We start from the raw sequence: 20,726 nt of genomic DNA on the forward strand, positions 1-20,726 counted from the left end.
AGCATCGTGTTACAATGGCACATTTATCTTTCAGAGCAGAATGAGTAGAAACACTCTGTCTGCCGGTATTTTCTGCTCCATGTAGAGCTGCGGGAGCAGTCTCTCATGGAGGAGAGATGACAGTAGGGGCAGTGGACTGGTGGTGTTGTGCTTCCTGCCCACTGGCAAGTGGGAACTGCTGCCTGGGCCCCCCTGTGCTGCTGTGGGAAGCAAAATGCGCACTCTTCCCTGATTGCCCTCTTGGAGACTGCCAGCCACCCCTTTCTTCCTGGTGGGTTGGTGCCTGCCTTTTCCTTGAGGTGCTTTCCATGTAAAACCAATTTGCTGTTGCTCAATCAGAACTAAGCCATGGTGCAGAAGATTTTAGGAGGAAGAAGCCATTTGCTTTTTGTCCTGCTATTTTAAGTGGAAGCTGTTGCATAAAGCTACAAGTGCAGAGCTATGCACACCTAGGTAGTAATTTCTCCTGAAGGAAATCCATAATCAGGAAAGGATTTAAGACTGCAGGGAAGGCTTTCATTTCCTTTGCTTTTCCAGTGCTAAACCCCATATGAATTAGGAAAATAGCAGCCATCTAATGGAAAACGCGTATTTCCCATTGCCATTACAGAAAACAGAGATTTCCTGAGTTCTGTGTTGGTTTAAAATGCTAGGACTGGGGGGCATTGGGAGATTTTGTGTGTTTGCAAGCAAATGGTAGGAAAGGAGAGGACATCACAGCAGGCTTTTGCTTGGGTCTACAGCACTACAGCTACCTGGCATTGTGACTAATAAAGAAAATAGGAGCCAAGTTTCAAGACTGCAAAAGAAGAAAGAATATTTGGTGTCAGGGTGTCCCCCCATATTACAGGGTGGGAGTTACATATGAGTTTTCTGGACATGTTTTGCTCAGTCAGTAAAGCCTCTGGGACTGTAGCTGTCCATGTTTGTCACCCATTAAGAGAACTTTGCTTTTAAACATTAACCTCACCTTCTCCTCATCTCTTTGTAATATGGAGCATGGGTAGGGAAATTAAAAAGCAGGTCAATGCACATCTGATTATTGAAATCAGTTGCCACTTGTTTTATTGTCTGGAGTTCTGAAAAAAAAAATAAGAAAAAAGTGCTAGGGGTTAACAGGACAGCCTGTTTGCTCTGAAAACAGAGCAGGTGCTTCCAGACTGAGCATTAGCATGTGTCAAGTGTGTTTTAGAAAATGCCTTTGTTCTATTACCTTTAAAAATACTACAGGGAGTGACTAGCCTGCTACACATATTGATGGATGAGGTTAAGTATGGCTTCTTAGTGTTGAAAAGGACTGGTGAATTTTATTTCCAGAAAAGAAAACCCTAAAGATAAATTATTTCTTTGCTCAAAACCCAGTCAGACATAGGGTTTTTTCCTAGGATTTTCAGCCTTCCAAATATCTGAGTGTAATTTGCTTAAGTAGATATTCCAAACCTACTTTAATTCAGCCGTTGCTACGGAAGGCGGTAAAGAACAAAGAGGGAGGCTGCAACGTTTTCAGTGTGCTGAAGCAAAATATTAAGACATGCTGAAATATGTGTATGCTAAGTCGATAGGCTGCAGGTACTGGGAAAGAACTCTGAAGGAACTGCCTCACTGTGTATCTGATGGAGTTTAGTGAGAGGCTGTCATTTTGGTAAGCAGAACACGGCCAGCTCCTCTGTGGCCTTGCTTTTATGTAGGGCACTCAGTTTGTAGCATGATGGATCTTCCATTACCAAAGACTTCACTGTGAAATTAAGCATCATGCCCTCCTAGGACCCATCCTCTTCTGGCTGCTGAAGCAGTTTTAAAGTATAAGATCAATTAATAAAGTTAATTGGGGATTAAAGTACAGTAGGTTGAAGAAAGTGCTTGTAGCTGGCTGAGTATATGACTTGAGCACCCCTAAGAGTCTGGTCTGCAGAGGTAGTTTGTCCATTGTCTGTGACTTTTATGTTCATAGATTGCTGTGCATAACTGAACTAGCTTCAAATCTCAACCCTTCCAATGTGTGGTTTTGATTTCAGACCTGAAGCTGCCCATTAATATCACAAGTGTTGCACAATCGCATTTATTTTTAATGAATGTATCCAGGAAAATTTAGTTTAGCTGAGCAGTGAAATATTATTAAATAGACTAAATAAAAGAAAGGGTGATTCAGATATTTCTGCTTTATCTGCTGCTTGGGATTTTGAGAATACTGGAACATTGCATTTTCACACCCTTTGTTTATGCTGAATCGTTGTAAAATTTTGCCTCAATCTAAGTTTTCCTTCCTTTGCTTCCAAATATTAACCTGATCTTAAATAACCACTATTCAAAGGAGACCCCATTTGAATAACATATTGTGCACAATAATTCAGGAAATATAATTGATTGCTTTTAGACTATATTTATATGACTTTGCCTTCTCAGAAAAAGCAGTTGGAATATCTAAATGAATGCACAGATATAAAGGGTTTTTCTGAGCATGATTAAGTATTAGTAACAAAACTATTCTTCCATTCCTCGTTGTTGGAAGTACATCACTGTAAGTAATTTACAAATCTTATTAGGATACAATGAGCACCAGGCAGTTTATATTCTGGTTAAGAACAGCATGCATGAGCTGAGCAGTAGGTTTCAGAGCTAAGCTGCCACTGATGCACGTTCCCACAAATAATTGCTATAGCAACATTGTCATAATGTCTGAGTTTTTCCTCCCTTGGGTTTGCACATGAAGTTTTCTTTATGGTGAAACAAAATGCCTTCTCAAGTTGAAAATACACTGTAATGGTGAGGCTATTGATGGCTTTTGCCTTTTAAATTTTTTTTCTTCAAGTAATTAAATTTCAAATGTTGAGAAGTATAATGGAACATTAGGGGAAATCATTTGCTGTCATAGTGTCCATTCATCATGAAATTCAGCATTATGTGGCTCCTTCCATACAATTAATCTCTGCAAATTGGTGTGATCAGGTGAAGAAATTCACTGTGGGCAGTCTCACTTAACTTGTAGAGTTTTTTTCTTTTCTTCACCTGAGTGCTTAGATGCTACACTTATGTTCTGTAAAAATCAATCAAAATAATGTTCCAGAGTTATTATTTCTTCCATTTCAAATTACTGCACATTATGATACAGGTTGCGTTTCTGCATATTAGGAAATCTTTGACCTACAGCACTGAAAACAGAGTTGTGCGCACACCATCATCCCTCAGGGACCCTAGTAAAGCAACTTGCATTTGTGCAATGTTTTTTGGCCAGATTCTGGATCCCAATTCCTGCTTTGTGGTGTTGGATAAAACTAGCAAGGGTGCCCTGAATGGCAAAGGCTGAAAAGCAGAGTAGCCAAGAGGTACTTGCCTGTTTGGTGTCATAGTGAAAAATGTTCACATGTGTCTGAGGACTACTTTTTTGATAGCTGATCTAGGAGGAGAGGGCTGGAACACTGCTTTGCAGGCAACTCCTGTGCCCTTCTCCCTTCCAAGCAGATCAAAATCTGTTCCTCTGAGTTGAAGTGTATTACAGATAATAAAGTTCGTGATACATGGGCAACATTAAGTGAAGAGTGTTACTCCATTATCATTATGATGATCAGAGAGCAACAGAAGAAATAATTTCAGCCAGGCTCTCGGACTGGTGCAGTGAAGTCTGAGCAATGACTGCAAAAGGGAGAGCACTGAGGGCAGCAGAGGACTTCGATCATCCGAGCAGGCTAATTAGAAATCTTTCAGCAGGGACACAAAGGTGAGCAGAGGTTATAAAAAATAGATTTTGCAGAGATATTAGGGAGAAGAGAGAGGTCCCACACTCCAAAGGACAGACCTCAGGAGAACAGCAGGGGAGGAGGAGGTTGAGTCCCTTGCGTGAGACCATAGAATACTAAAGACAGGAGAAATCAATAACAGGCAATGTGTGAAGGTATTTTATAGCTTTGTTCAGATCTAAGGAATCTGGGGAATCTAAGATATCTGGGGAGTCTAGTGATTGCATGTTGTTGTAAAGATCTTTTAAAAAAGGGGGGGAAAAGGAAAAAAAAACACCTTTGGGTACTAAGGTGCTGTGCTGCAATACTGAAAGGAGACAGTATTGAAGTTTCCTTAGACTCATAAAAGCTTAAGAGACTTGAGTGTGGACTTGAATGTGACCCTTTGACTGCTGTCCAACAGGAGGAACCCAGGGCATTCCAGCAGTGACAAGCTGCCTGGGTGCCTTGTGGTGAAGCAGTGGGAGAAGGACTGCAGTAGCTTGATTGAATTCAGATTTTCTCACATGTTTGCCTGCATCGTTTTGGTCTCACAGTTTGCTCTCCTGACAGCAGTACATGGCTGTTAGAGGCAAGAGAGCTAAATCTGAGGAGCTGCAGTGTAGTGGAGTTTGCTCTGCAGTCAGACACAGCGAGATGTCAGTGTGAGTGTAACAGCTTGTTCCCGTGAAGGGTCTGACACATCCCACTGCTGCCATTACACGGGGACAGAGGAACCATGCAGCTCCACCTCCCCCTCTGCATGCACAGAGCAAACCCATGGGCTGGCTGGAGGTGCCTACCCTGCCCTCCAAAGATATGCGCAAAACATTTGCTTTTCCCAGCAAAATTTATGCACCTGGGAGTTATACCAGTTTTAATTAACTTCATTTTTATCACAGTAACATTCTCATATAGACAAGAGTGACAGACTCAGGGAGTTTAATTATAGCCTTTCCTGACATAGCATGCCTATTTAGAGAGTCAGCTGAATGTTTTAGTTGCAATAGCAAGAACTTCTAGGCACCCATCAGAGTTTTGAGCCTGGATCTTATAAAATTCTTTTTACTTTTAAAGAGGAATCTTATGCTATCTTGCTATTTGCACTCTAGTCAAATGAAATTTCCTTGCTTTTGTATTTGTATTTTCCTTGCTGTATTTCAACAGCTATAAGGTGTTAAGAAAAGCAATTTTAACAGATAACTGATAGGTTCCTGCCAGGAAATGGAAAGACCTTATGAAAACCAGTGCCATAGTGAATAACTGGGGTGTGCATAGATGGTTAATTTCTCATTTTAAATGAGAATCCTATTTTAATTTCTCTGCCATATTCCTAGCTATTGCTCATAATGTAATAATGAAGGTCAAAAATCCAGACTTTATGTGACTTAATAATTTTGACTTACATTTTTTTTGGATTACCTCACAGCAAACCTGTCTTTGCAGTATGACTCAGAAGTGTGCCATGCTGCAGTAAGAACAGCGATTAGTATGTAGCCTTAGGCATACTCAAGTTTAAGATAATTCCCTATGGGCTTGGGCTCTCAGTTTTAAACAATATCACAAGAAATTGTGGGCCAGATGCACAACTGAAGTGTGAACATTTTGTTTCTCTGGAACTGTGTGGCTTTACACCAGCTGACATTCAAATATGTTATTATTAATCTGTACCAGCATTTTATTTAAGATGGCATCAGATTGTGCAGACATAAGCCATGTGAATTAAGGCTTCGTGTCAGACTTGATTTCTGGCATCCCCTAATTTCTGGGTGTTCATTCCCTTTCACACTTAAAATTTTCCAAATCAAATGTTTTATATCGTGGTTTTCTGAGTTTATTTCAAAACAAACATCAGAAACCTGTTCCACTATGCACCACAGAACTGACACCCTGAAATGGGCTGCTGGAGCCTGTGGATTCACCTGGCAGATCTCTGCCTCACACGTGTGTCTTTTAATTTATGGATCCCAATGGGCCAGACATCTGCTGGAAAAATGAAGTCTTTGCTAGAGTGATTAGCAGATTATGATTGACAGTGAAAGGAAAGCTGAAATCTTGGTGCCGGCTCCAATAGCTACAAGTCTGCAATTTTTCCTATCTGTAATAATTCCAATGACTGGTCCAGCATGCTTTGTCCTTATCCCAAACTTCCCCATGCCCAGTTCTCCATGACTCTCCATGTGTCACTTTGCTGATTTACTGTAGCTCTTTTTCCCCTCATCCTCTCTTCCCTTTGTAATGGTCTATGTCCCCTCAGACTTACAGTAAGAGCACAGTGTTTCATTTCTCTTCCCAAATCCTCCATCATCTTACCTCAGTTACTTTCCACACTTTCCTGACCCTTCATCTCAATATTCCATCTTGCCATTGTTCTGAGCCTGATTTTTCTAGCCTATTCCTCACCACCACGCAAATGCCATCAGCAGCAGTATGGACAGCTGAAGAGAAATTGTCTTCCAGGCCTCAGTTCTTCTCTTTGGTACTGGAAAACCACTACCTATCCTTTAAAGCAAGACTATATTTTTAGGTCCCAAACCCAAATACCTCCTGTGTAAGATGCAGTTATTCTTAACCTGCATAGATTTCTACGCATTTGATGAAAAAGGGAAGTTCCTGGTCAACAATGTGGTTATAAATAACATCTGCTTGTAAATAATATCACAATCACCTGGAGCGTCTCCCAGATGTGCAAAGCCTGCTCCTTTCCTGGAGTGCGTTTCTCACTTGAATTTTGACTGCTCTTATGGACTAAGAGCATCGTTAACAAACCCAAACACCTCTGTGACAAATGTATACTTTCAGAAACTGTGTAATTAATAGTATCTCTAAAACAGTGGCTTTAATGAAACATATTTTAATTGAAAGGCAATTAGGCATTGTCTTTTTCCAGAGCACGTGTAGTTAACTAACTCTTGTTGCTATTACCGAGTTGTACTTGCAGAATGCAGCTCCTCTGTAGAACATTTCTCATCTCTGCAGAACTAGTAGATTATTTCCTCAGTATATTCCCTGGTCCTGCCATTATTGTTTGATTTTTTTAATTAAAGCATTAAGATAAGGAAATGTGAGGATTTTTTAGTAGTAGAACTGAGTGCTTTACATTTGCAAAGGCTGTGCTTCAAAGACAGATTTGTGGGGAAAACAGCTTCAGTTTTGCTTTCCCTTCTCTGGGTAAACCTGTGAAAACTGCGGATAATGAGGGATAAAATTTGACAAAGGATCTAATATGTGGGGAGGAATGGTGTGCCCTCTTGGACCCTGAAAAACTTTAAATTCATTCTTTGTTGTAAAACTTGAGGAAGGAAATTGTTGGCAGTGGGACTAGCAGTCGTTTTCCTTCAGGAGAGGAAAACTGGACTTGAGAGAGGGATACTAGCAGATTCTTACCCATCTGACCAACTCAAAATAATTTGCCTTGAGCCAAAGACATGCTCAAATGAACTTGAAGAACATGGTATGGATAGGTCAGTGTTAAATAGAAGATCCCATGTTTCCTATATTGTCTCAGTCTCTGACTTTTCTCTGGAGCAAGGTGAGATAGTTGGTTTACCTAAATGGCTAAAAAGCAGTCTAGTAGTTTAAGCAGTTGCTGACAAGATAAGAAATTTTTTTCCAACCTGAAAACATGCTAAATGAGAACAGAGACTCCATGTGAGTTTCAGGAAGTATTCCTTCTGAAGGGCTTTCCTTGCCTTCCCCGATTTTAAGACTTGTAGAAAAATTCCCGTGGATATCAGTAGACCAAGGTGGTCTTGTGTGACAAAATTTAATAGTCAGGGAGATTCACAGTAAGACTGGCAATACTGTAATTGTAAAAAAAAAAAAAAAAAAGATGGAAGTGTAGTTCATAGTTAGTACTTTTCTAACTTAGCTGTATTTTCATAACTCAGTGAATCACAGAATCACAGAATACCAGGTTGAAAGAGACTTCAAGGATCAGCCAGCCCAGCTAAGTCTTAAAAGTGTTCAATGTTGATTTCAGTCATTTCTCAAACTTAATAAAGTTTTGCTAAGAATGGTCTTAAAACTTGTGATTAAATTGCAAAAAACCCCAAAGCTCCACAACAACAACAAAAAAGGCTACACTAGCAGCTCAATGGTCAATTAAAAGCAACCCCACTTCCCTGACAAAAACTCAAATTGTCAATTTTGAAGGCTTTAATAATGCTATGCCTGAGTTTTCTGAGATAAATACAAATGCAGCAAGAGTCATATTCAAAAAATTTGACAATCTCTGTACATGTGATTGGTAATACAGGGATATAAATTAAAAGATTTGCTATCACTGTTGTAATGTTGCCATTTAATAAGCACAGTCTCTCTCTGAGTTAATACGAAACTGTCTCTTCTGTGTTTTGTGAGTTCAGAATTAATGGAGACCAAAATGTTTACTTCAGCAAAAGAGATGGCTAAAAATAAAATGATACCAGAAAATAAAAGCATAATGCCCAGAAACATTTCCCTCGTACTTAGAGGCAAAATAATTTTCTCGCCTAGGAGAAAATAATAGGATTGCATTTCATCAACCACATTCTATTCCATATATTTTAGGCTCAGTGCAAATATAAAAACAAAACAAAAATCAAAGTGCATTTTTGCTGTTCTTGCTCTGGAATGAACTATGGTGTTTATAGGAGAGGAATATGGATGTTCTGGAAAGGATCTAGGAAAGAAAGCACAAGAGACTTTTAAAGAATTCACAGATTATCTGTCTCTTGTTTTCAACCTATTTTCATTACCTGGGGGAAATAGGGGTGAAACAGGTAAGTTGGAAAGTAGCACAGCTTCGTCTAATCAGTATGATCCATGACAGAATTATTTGTAATTGCAGAATGAAAATTAGCCAACAAAATTATTTCTGGAACCAGAAATGTTACACCACTGTGAATCTAAAAGTTAGATGAGAAAGGAGTAAGGCAGTGAGTCATTTGTTCTTCATCCAAGCAGCCATGACAGCTTTCACAAATGGCACAGTATAAATAATAGGCATTATGCAATTAGGTGCCCATGGTTTTGGTAACTGGTATGTTGCATAGCAGTGCCTGCTTGATAGTTTTGTGCCACATCTGTTCATTTGTGGGGTTTTTTTCCTGCATCATGAGAGAAAAACTAGCTTTGGGCTAGTTGTGCCTGCATCTTCATGGGGATTGCTCAGGGCTCTGGGTCAGACCAAGCTCAGGGCTCTGGGTCAGACCAAGCTGAGGGGTCAGCCAGCAGTTCCCAAGGGCCCTGAGAGCAGGGAGTGAGCTCCTGTTTCCATCAACCCCACTGCAGAAGAGAGGGAGAGGGCAAGATGGAGCAAAGGGAGCAGTGAACACATGCTAGAGAGCTCATACCTTGCTCATTGCCAGCCAGCCATCCCCAGTATTTCCAGTAGGAAGGATAGAAGCAGTTTTGTCTTTTTACTGTACCTATATTTCTGAATCAGTCAGAAGCAAAACAGTGCCACACTGGGTTATTTTGGAAAGGAAATCAAACCCTGGTCTGTTCATTTGGCACTGCAAAACAAATTTAGGTCTTAATCAATGCGAAGATATTCATGATGCTGACATGACTCCTCGTGCTCAGGGGTTTATGGCATGAGTTGCCCTTGATGTGAAGTGTGTGGAAGATGGACAATTCACTCTTGATTGCAGCCAGCACTGCTTTGAATCATTAGTGGAACATTCATGATAAACATCAGTTGTTCCTTGATGCAAATATTAAATTACCTCAAAAAACAAACCTCCTTTCTCCATTCTTGGTGCTTTGTCACTGTGTGGCTGCTGATTACTTGCTTCCAAGAGCCACAGGTAGTGCAGGATCAGCTTGTTTCAAGAAGAGAAGTCCAAGGTACACCCTGCTGTTAAACAGTGAGTGTTCTATTAAGTATCTCCTTGTAAAGCCTTTAAATATGGAAGAGTGGCCAGTGAAAAATGTATTAATGGAGATGTGTGCATTTTCATTTGTTACCCAGCTGGGAGAGAAACATGGAAGAAAAACAGTGGGATAATTTTCTAGGTAGCAAATCCAAAAAGTTTTAAAGAGGACAAGGAATGTGATATTTTAAAAATAAAATTAATATAGAAAGTGCTTTTGGTCTACATCTGAGAAACTAACTTAATCCATATTTTTCAGGAGGTAAGGAACATGACCTGATAGGAAAATGTTTGGATTTTTTCTTATTTTTTACTTAATAATACTTTAATTTTTAAACATTAGTGCAGAGTGCTGCCTGGCTATCTGTCCAAGTAAAATGTTGTACCTTTGCCAGCATGTGGATTTCTCAGCTTCTGCTTCTTTACAGACGAGATGAATGACTCTAAAACTTTGACCACAGCAATTAACTTCAAATTCTGAGCTTAAAGGCACAGTTTTGTTGATGTTATTTTACTATAAATCCATTTCTCAAATATATCCCCACAGTTTGTGGCAATTTTCCCCATGAGAATTTAGATGTTTGGGTGGAGGAGGGTGGCTGGAGAAATAATACAAAAGTCTTTCTCCATGGAATGAATACCATGAATTTTAAGGTTATTGTATGGAAAGATAAACTGTCTGTATGTGGAGAGGTGGAGGCTAGAACTGAGGTGACTGTTTTGCTGGTGTGGAGCAGGTGTGTTCCCCTCACTGCTGGGATTTGAGGACAGAGGCTGAAGGTGCTCTGCAGGGCATCTGAGGCATCATCTTCAGCTCTTCACCTACACCTCTGAGTTTAATTTCTACAGCACTCATTTCACTGACTGAAAGGCCTTATTGTATTTGGTTGCTATATCTTCAAGGCTTCTATTTTTTTTTTCCCTGTGAGAGGAACTTATTAATCAAGGCTTTTGCTTTCTCCCAGCACCAAACACTGACAATTCAAGAAATAACATGGTAGTATTAATTAGATCACAGCCAGTTTTGAGAAAGTGTTTCGATTTTCAGTTACTGTATTTTCACATTACAGGGTAATAACATGTCAGCAGTTAGCAAAAGATTTAATAAATATTGTGCATGTGCTTGAAATATTAGCATTTTAATACCCATGTCCAGAAATAACGTTTTTCAGTAACACAGTGCTGAGAAAGTACTTTTTGGATGTGGGTGGACGAGCAGTAATTGATGCACATGTACTTGTTTGACCTGTAGCAGGTTAAATACAACGTTCGAGGCAGTTGTCTAAACACCAAATCATCTAGAGCTGATATTACTGTTACATCACTATTGCCTCTTTCCCAACAAACTGCCTCGTGCAGTGGCAGGTTATTAACACCAGATGAGGAGTACACCTGATTAATGTGACATATTCGGGTTTCTTTCCACAACTGTCTCAATAACCAGTCACAAAGATCTGCTTCGCACACTGAGAATTAAATTCAGATTATGCAGTCTTGGCTAGAAGATTGTGCAGTTAATCCCATCCTGAAAAATGAAATCTGAGTTTTTCCACATGAAGTCTTTTGTGATGTTTCATACCCTGTTGGTCTCTGCCAACACTCCCATTGATTTACGTTACCTTATTCATCAATTTAAAGAGGAAAAAGGGGTGAAAAGGAATATATGCAGGGGATTAGTTTTTGGGAAAGTCCCTCTCTGCCTCAGAAATTAATGTGTTCAGTACACAAGTACAAAAGGACTGCTCTGAGCTCCTTTATCTAGGTGTTGCATGAACCATATTTTTCAAGGAGAGTTTGCCACAGCTAATAAAGAAGACAGTAGTGTTTATCTGTTGGGTTTCCAAAACCTTTGTTTATACCGTGGCTGTAGCTATATAGGCTTTTGCCAAATTGAAGCAGATCTTTATGCTTAAAAAACACTTCTAGCTGATTCTCTCTGAACTAAATTGCAATTATTTGAATAAGCTTTGTTTTCAGGAGGAAAAATGAAGCAAGCAGAGATGATAATTAAGAATTACAGAAAAGGGGAAAAGCAGAATTAGAGGTTTAATTTCCTTGTCTACATCTGAAAGTATGTTTTCAGACAGTCATTTGCTAACAGTCATTGGATTCTTACCCATTAATCTTCACATAATTGTGTCTCTTGATATCACCTCCCTTGTACCCTGGCCCTCCTGTTTTGCTATCTTGTCTCCTTTGCTCCCGTGACCTCACCAGAAATTTTTCACTTCCCTTGTTAGTTCCCCTCCCAAAACAACCATGCTCCATCTTCCCATGCCTTGACCATGCCCTCCCTCCTAACCATGGGTGCTGCTTGCCTGTCTCTGTGCCACCCTGCCTGTCCTCATCTCCACACTCACCAGACGGTTCCAAACACGTGGAGTTTCCTCGGAGAGGCTTTGCAGCCTCGGCAGTGCTCGCCAGGCACCATCTGTTCCCAGCATCTCCTTGGCCAGTCATAGGCTCCTGCCTGGCTTTCCTGTGCCTGCTTTCTTTCTGACCTTCCTTCCTGCTCGATGGGAGCATAATTTGGGAAATGTGCTAGATCACAGCCTGTGTGTAACTGCCAGCGCCTCTCAGTAGCATCCTCACCTGACCCTTCTCATCCTCTGCTCCTTCTCCCACTCATTTGTTGTCCAAAATCAATCTCAAAGCTCCTCAGAGCAGAACCTTTGCTTTCCAGGTGCCTTTAGCACCAGGCACAACAGCACAACTCTCTGCTATCATTCAGCACTGGAGCTGTACAAATAAATAAGAGTAATTCTGAGTTACACAGTTGAAGTTCTCATCTAAAATAATTTAAAGAGTAGTCATAAGGGGTTGTGCTGGTTATAATTCATATAATAATTTAGGACTGCTAGTTTTTAGCTATTGTGTAATTTGGATTCGCTTGCAGTTCTCATTGGATAAAGTGTATTATTGAACAAGAAAGGAATAAACTATATTCAGAGTAGCTGTAGGGTGCTATGATTTAAAAGAGAGCTGGTGCCATACTACAGCAGAAAATATGCAGGATCCATTATACTGTTAATGAATGCACAGCTCAGATTGGTGATTTAATTTTTAGGTCATATTTCTCTCATACCCTCAGGTATAGTAGACTTCATACATAAAACTGGAGTAAGTTGGTGTGTATTTAATCTCAGTCCTGCAAAAAAATGAATAATAATAAAAATTTACTTTCCTGTATTGTTTATTCATTTGCAATTATTTCTTTTAATGGCATAGCATTCAGAGAGCACTATTAGAAGGGCACAGCCATATTTTCTGGTACTAGTTTTGAACCAGAGATAGTAACCTTTGAGGCAGCTTGATATTTATCCATAGCTACAGACTGTCACTGCATTTAAGCCATGACTACAGCGTCATTTTTTCATCTGGCCAGGAGCTTTCTTGAAATAGTCACCATTTCCTTCCCCAGGCAAGGTGGCAGATTGGTGATATTTTAAACTGTCTCTTGGCTGAGAGACAAATCCCAATTTCTTTATTTTTACAAGCAGACGTAGCTGATGTAAGCAAGACCTATTCCTACAGGGGCCACACCCCTGAATAGTTGTCAGAACCAACATGCTGCAATGACTTCTAGTTTTATTAAATGTAGGATTTTTTGGCTCCATTTTTTCATTGCCATGTTAATTGTAAGCTTTTTGATATGTGCACAGATATACAACTTTTTGAGAATCCACATTTTACAGTGGACTGCACTTTGAATCATATAGTCATAGCTGCAAATTGAATCTGCAAAATCTCTGAAACACAAAGAAGAAGCAATTAAAAGAAATTCTGCCTGACCTTTTACGCTGTATACCTGCTATTTTATTTTTTTTTTTATTTCTTCCAACTGGAGTATCACCTCTTAAATGAATTTGAACAACTCACCCAAGACACATTCTAATCCAATCATGTATGATGATGATACCAGTTGGATGTTATCCTATTAGGCACTCACTGTAAATAAGGGATTTTCCACTGACTCTTAAATCCTTGATTAATGAGAGTGCTTGAAGCAGTGTCCTGTAAATTAGCCATAGTGCTAGCAACAATGGCAATTCACTTAGGAGAACTGATTTAAGTCTTCCCATCCAAATTAAAAAGCATGAGGAAAAGATAATGTCAAGTCAGTAAAACACATTACTCTATCTTGCATTATTGATCTGCACTCCATGGCTGTCTGACACCCTCAGGTCTAAATTCTGCTCTCTCTTCAGGTAAATTCGCATCAGTCAGACCTCTTCTGGAGAGAGAACTCCAGAAAGTAACTGGCTCACAGTATTTAATTTATGTATTCTCTATATTCTCTAGTGTTTTAGATAACTCTGAATCCCATTTTGAATTCTGTAAGACAGACCAATAGCTTTCATTTGTAGTTTGGTCACTGCTATCTCACCTGCCTTTTACAGCTCCTTTGCCCTTTGCTCTGAAAATGTGTAAGAGTAGCAGCAAAGGGCTATTTGGATTTGGGGAAAGGGGTCAATAGGGGCAGGTTGTGACACGTCTTTTAACTGGTATTTAAACTTGAATTCTTTGTCAGATATTTTTCTGAAGAAAGAGACTTTTAACACCATCTTATCACTTTGCTTCTTATTCAGCTACTGATACTTGATTATTGCTTGCAAGAAAATGAGTTTTATGCAAAGTATTGACTTTGAAACACACATTACTTCCTTTAATATGCTGAAATATTAATGAGGTCTTTCTCGATGTTCTATATTCGCATTTATTTAAGGTATTATTCATTTCTGTACCCATAATATGCATGCATTTTTCTTATTCAAGAACAATCCTTTCTTCTTGTAGAAGTATGACTACTCTTTCTATAGATTAGAATTAGTGTCACTTTATGAAGACAGTTTTGACACTCTCTTATAAGTAGCTGAGCAAAGTACCTCTCAGACATGAAAGTACTTAAAGTGCATTATTTTTCTGGTGATTTTGAATTTGTATGTACCACAAATTGTGCATATAAATAGAGTTACCTAAAGTCTTACCATGCTGTCCTATATCAAGAGTAATCAGAGACACTGCAATAATCCCATAAATCTGTCTGATCATTTCTCCTTGGGTCACTCAAGTTACAAGGGTGACTCATCTGTGCATGGGCCAAAGCACCCCTAACCAAAATTCCAGTCAGACCAGTAGGTCTGAGACTGTTTCTTGCTGTGACTGTTGACTATGCATGTGATCCTCTCATACAATAATGGTATTTGTGTAGAGCTCCTCAGTGATCCATTGATAAATATTCAGAATTCTGGCTACAGGTAATAAAAGTATTGTCTTGTCCAGTGTTGCAGGCAAAAGGAAAAATTTGACACCAGGGCTTCACTTACCAAGTTGAAACTCTTTGGGAGATGCATGATACTTTATGTACTTATTATTATGTTTTTATATTTAATGGTTGTGGAGTTTACAGTACAGATATATTTTTGTATGGGCAGGCTTTGTTGGTTACTGGGTTATTTTTTTCTTTATATTTAAAAAGAAAAAAAAAGGTAATTTTCCTCAAAGAGACCAAGCTACTGGTTTTCAAGCTTAAGTGGTTGTCATCTGGAGAAAGAAAATGGACATTGGAAATTCAAGAGGGTGTTTGCAGGTGGCGTTTGTTACAACTTTGGTTTTCTACATGGTAGAAATGAAGGACAACTAAAAAGCTTTTTTGGGGTTTTTTTTTAAATTTTGCATATCTGCCAACTAATTTTGGCAGTATTTCAGGTTTGCAGTTTTTTCCTCTAGCTACAAATTTTCTCAGCTTTAAAGAAAGATAATTTTTGTGATTATGGCATCCAAACATAGCTGCTGTCTATAGCCTTTTTGATTACCTTCAGCAAGTTACTTCATTCCGTTATGCCTCAGTCTTTTACCTCTAAAATATATTATGATTATTATTATGGGCTTTTCTTTGTTATGCCTCACATATTAATGAATGTATTCCTGTATCACTTTCCTACTTCAGAGAAGTGCTGAAAGCTTATATTCATTAATATTCTTGAAGCATGACAAAGTAAAGCCTATTACTGTAATGTGCTTCGCTTTAAAACTCTGCTTAGAATAATAATGATAAACAACATTGGTTAGCCTTTGGCCCTGCTGCAAAGCTATAAAATTTTTACATCTTCAGATTTAAACTGATGAAGGAAAACTTTCATGCATTTTATGTCCCTCCTCTATGCCCATGGAGAGATAAAGGAAGTTTTGCATTCACTGAAATGGGTTGTTGGCATATTTATCATACAGGAATCCAAGAATGGTTTTTTGCCTGCTACATCCTTAGCCTCTTGTTTGAATATGATGTAGTATTTTATTCTCTCCATGTATTTCCTTTGGTGAGGTGAACAGAAGTTTGAAATGGTTGATTATGAAACACCTTGCCCATAGGAAAAATGGCTTCCTAACCTCTTTACTAATTTCTTGAGAAATGACCAGGTGCATGACAGTTTATATTTCCCTCCTATTATGTTCCTGAATTAGTGTAGACATTCTTATTACATTTCTAAATGACTGTTCTCAGAGGTGGCTTGCGAAGATATTAATTTTTTCATGTTGACTGATTATATCAGTGTTTCATTGAATATATTTTTGTTTTTGCACTGTAAGAAGCAGTAGATAGGAATTCCCCAGTTCTTTTTTTTAACTTTTATGGTGTATTTTACCATACATCCCCTGATTTGTCTCCTTTGCCTTGATTTATATAATTGTTCAATGCATTTTGGTCCTGGGACCTAATCATAGCACTCACACAATATATCACTTATTGAATAAAATAAGAGGTTTTCACTTATTTAAGAAAATACCATAATAATTTCTAGCATATACGCATTTATTGTTGTTTTCTTTCCTTGACTTTCTTTTCATTAAATAGTTTTCAGCTCAGTGAGAGACATGTTTGCTTCTTTTCCTTTTTTTTTTTTGACTCTACATCTGAGAAAGTAAGTGCAGTTAATGGAGAAAAGATCACTACATTTATAATAGTTTTAAAGCTGCACTGCAGGCAGTTCATTATTTTGACTTGTATTTTAATGCCCTCAGTGTTCTCAGTAATATCATAGTAGAGATACTGGAGATAAAGAGGGAAGACCAGCAGCCTCAATATACATATTCTGTCCTTCTACTTTCTGTCCTTATTGCAAAAAAAAAAAAAAAAAAAAAAAAAAAAAAAAATTAAAATGTGTAAGCGTCCACACTGGATATCTAACACAATTCTAAATCCTGACAAGTGCAAATTGAAAAGCAAAGTCCCATTAATACAGAGTTGGAGAGTGTCACTGCACCATTACACTTTAAGTCTGGAATGCTCTGGGCCTTGCATAAATTCAATTAAAAAAAAGAAAAAAAAAGAAGACTTGCTGGTGAGAAACTTGAAACATGTTCAGTCAATTCAAGTACATCTGTTTGACTCTTATTTTCTTTGCAGACTACAGATGACATCCTGGTGGCCTCGGCTGAATGTCCTAGCGATGATGAGGACATCGATCCCTGTGAGCCGAGCTCAGGTGGGTTAGGTTAGTCAACTTTTTTTATTACTTTCTTTTCTTTCATATTTGCATGCTCCAGTCCCCCAGAGCCCCAACTAGCATGACAGTCCTTTTGTGCATCACAAGGAGAGGTTGAATTGGGCCCTTTCTACATGTGGTGGTGTTAGCAGAGAGGAAGAGTCATCTCCAAGACATCAGATGGGAGCACATTCATGGTCTGAGCAAAGTTATGGCTTGGCTGACGACCTGAGGGTGGACTAGGAAGGGCATTCTAGGGTCCCTGCAATTGTGTTGTGATAAAGAAAGTGCAGCTTCATTTAGCAGGAAGGTGTAGCTATTGTTTGTGTCTTAAGCATTGCCCTCAATAAGATAAAGTATCATATTGAAAATGCCGTGTTATGTCATGGAATTGTAGAATGGCCTGGGTTGGAAGGGACCTTAAAGATCATCTAGTTCCAATCTCTCTGATGTGGTCAGGGACACTTTTCACTAGACCAGGTTGCTCAAAACTCCAGCCAACTTGGCCTTGAACACTTCCAGGGATGGGACATCCACAGCTTCTGTGGGCAATCTGTTCCAAAGGTTCAATTATACTCAATTATATTTAGTTAATTACTATGTACCATCTCTAAAAATCCCAACATTTATCATTGAAGTGAAAGGGCTGCAAAACTTCCTATCCTTTAAAATAATCCTAGATAGACCAATGAATTATTCCTGCTTCTTTGTTGGTTTGGTTTAGGTTTTATATTTCCTGAGTGAGCAGCTCATGGTACCATAAAGACATATCTCAGTTTTCCTTTGAATTTTCCCCAGAATTCCCTTGAATTCTGTGCTGTTTGGTAGCATAGTCTGAGGTAATTCGGTAATCTTTGGTGTTTGCCACTTCACTTAATAGTAAAAGAATTAAGATCTGTTTGTTGTGCTGTAACATATGTAGCTCGAGTAGAGGCCAATTTAATTTGAGATTAATATATTAACGCAAATAGCAGCTAAGAGCCATTTCAGTATCATGCCAAAATCTGGGGCAGGAGAAACGTCTACATAGCCCTAAGACAAATGAAATTTTTCTTCATATGCAAATGCATGGTTCCTATTTTAAGTCACAGAACTTGATACTCACATGCAAGAATTATTTACTTAAACTGAAGTAAAGGCATATATGACTTGTCTCAGTGTCTGACAGACCTGCAGGATGGCACTTGAGCTCTTCCAGGAACCCATTTACAGACTTGATGATGATCATTCAGGATTATTTTCTTTCACTTTCCAATTAAAGGATTTCAGAGCAATTTTCAAAATTCCATTAAATTGAATGATTGTTCTTAAAACTGATTAGCAACAGGTGCACTCACACAATTTCATACCTCTCAGGGAGATATTTCACTCACAGAAGTCTCAGACATTATGATCAAGATATTCAGGAATATTTTTTCCTGCTCCTTCATTCTCATTTACAAATTCTTGAGTTTAGCAAGACTGTCCTGTCCAGTATGAGTCAGTGCAGTAGCTCGTATGGCTCTGAGCTCATTCATGCCATTTGTTTCCTTGCTGTACTTAACTCGGGCAGTGCTGTTCAGTAGATAAATTGACATTTAGGGGGGTGTTATTTTATTTTATAAGGTATTTTTAAAGGAATATATTGGTTATGTAGCACTAAATAATTTTCCAAATCACCTGGGAATGCAGCTTTGGTATTAAAGCTGTATTTGTATTTTCTCAGGCTTACAGCTCACTGAAAGCCAATGAAATTTCAGAATAATTCTTCTTTGAGGTAGTTTGAGCTCTGGGGCTGCAGTGTTTGGTAGTCCTGAGCTGTGCAGTCATTAAGCTGGTGGGTGCAAGAATGGGAGAGGTAAAATGAAACTTTCTGATAGCTTATTGTTTCTGTCCAAACTATGATTCAGGAAAGGGATGTGAATGTTAGTCTTTCAGCAAAAATTTGCCATTAGCTTCACATGCTGGTGTTCAGATTTCCTGTTTTAGATTGGCATTCATCACACAGCTACACTTCTCATTTTTGTTTATTTGAGCATAGTTTTACTGTTTCATTTGTCAGATCCCAACTGCTACTGCTTTAAAAAAAAACCTGTGGATTGGCACAGGAATTATGTTCTGCATAATCCCAATTGTCTGGATCATTTTATCTGTCATTCTTCTCATCAAAATGTCATTCGTCCTCCCACTCCCAACTTTTAAAAGCTGTTAATTTGCCTTCATCAGCCTTGTCATTTTATCATACTTTAAAATACCTGAACCAAAGGGGTTACTGAAGTTGTAACTTCTGGCATATCAGTCTCTCTGTTTTAGTCTTAGTCACTTAGTGTTATGAATAACCTTTTCCCATGAATAGTCAGGTAGGCATTGCTCAATCTCCATAATACTGCAGTCTCCATGTGAATTTGGGTTGCTCTTAACAGTAGGCTGGAATTCAAGGAGAGAAGCACAGTGCTGTTGGCAGTGAGAGTCTGATGATTGTTTTTCTTTTCAGTTGGAATAGGAGATCAGAAGGATATGTCCCTCCATTTAAAATACCCCCATGGTTCAGTTCAGCTTTTTCCCCTTAACCCTTTTCACAAACCCAATTGGCTTCTCCACAGCTACTTCTCAACGTCCTCACTAATGGTGGTGATACTTAACTATCCTAACAAGTAATTCTAGGAGGCTGAAAATACGATGGTTAGGGCTGTTTTACTTTTGTGTTTTCACTTCAGAGGCTGTAGTCTGGGATCCTTCAGCAAATCCACCTCATGGCAAGAGATGATGCTCTCAGAGCTGTGTGGTCAACACTTTTTTACCAAGAATTTGATCAAGGGATGGCCAAAGCCTCTGCAGTTTTATAAACAGGGCCATAACTCAATATTTCTGTCATGACTGGCCATAATATGCATATTTCTAACCAATGTTCTCAGCTCCAAATGAGAGCCTATTCAACAAAGAGTTTGAATATGGTATGCCTATATCTCATAGAAAATACTGCTTATCCAGATTTTACTAATTAGTGAGATTTATGCATAAAATAGGGCTTTTTTCCTAGTATAAATATGTTGCATTTTGTAGTGGCTAACAAGTCCCACTCTGCCACCACCAGCTTTGCTTTCTGTGCACCTGTCTGCTAAATGTTAAATGGAAAGATGCAATTTGCCACAAATTTCATACAGGACATAAAAATGTAAACCCGATTAGGAGCTGCTGAGCAGCAATCCCATCATCTTGTCTGGAACATAAAGTCACAAAAATTATAATTGCAGATTTCATTGTGGTATACAAACTGCTAAATGTGCCATAATTGGATGAAGTCATAACAAATTTATTAGCATGCAAAACTTAGTCAACATATTTTTTTTTTGCATTATGTTTTGTGTAGTAAGGCAACAAGTATTGCTTTCACAGTCTCTCCACCTTCCCCTAAATACCAGCAACAACATGAAGATTGAGGACGATGATAATAATAATAATAATAATAATAATAATAATAATAATAATAATAATAAAAATAAAAATTGTTTATATGTTCTCAACTTCATGTTATGGAGGAAATATTAAAACCGTTTCATTTTCATAGACAAGTTACAAAAAATTTTAGTGGTAACCTATCCAAGGAAAAATAATAAATCCTGGGACAATTTACTGATTTTACATGAGGAGTTATAAAACTGCAGGTGGACAAATTGCCATACTTCACA

General features: G+C 38.5%; 1 protein-coding gene across 31 annotated transcripts in view; it reads left to right on the forward strand.

The window, feature by feature from the left end:
- The window catches only part of NRXN1 (neurexin 1), a 673,223-nt gene that overhangs the window by 637,600 nt on the left and 14,897 nt on the right, over positions 1–20,726 (forward strand). For 20 of the 31 annotated variants that reach the window (XM_039717302.1, XM_039717079.1, XM_039717101.1 and 17 more), the window contains one exon: positions 16,980–17,067. In XM_039717302.1, coding sequence (XP_039573236.1) covers positions 16,980–17,067 — 88 coding nt within the window. The remainder of the gene's footprint in view (positions 1–16,979; positions 17,068–20,726) is intronic. The other 11 variants (XM_039717321.1, XM_039717313.1, XM_039717199.1 and 8 more) reach the window with 1 other exon arrangement.

This window comes from Passer montanus, unplaced genomic scaffold (assembly GCF_014805655.1).
Source record: "Passer montanus isolate IOZ18808 unplaced genomic scaffold, ASM1480565v1 scaffold102, whole genome shotgun sequence".
Lineage (NCBI taxonomy): Eukaryota > Metazoa > Chordata > Aves > Passeriformes > Passeridae > Passer > Passer montanus.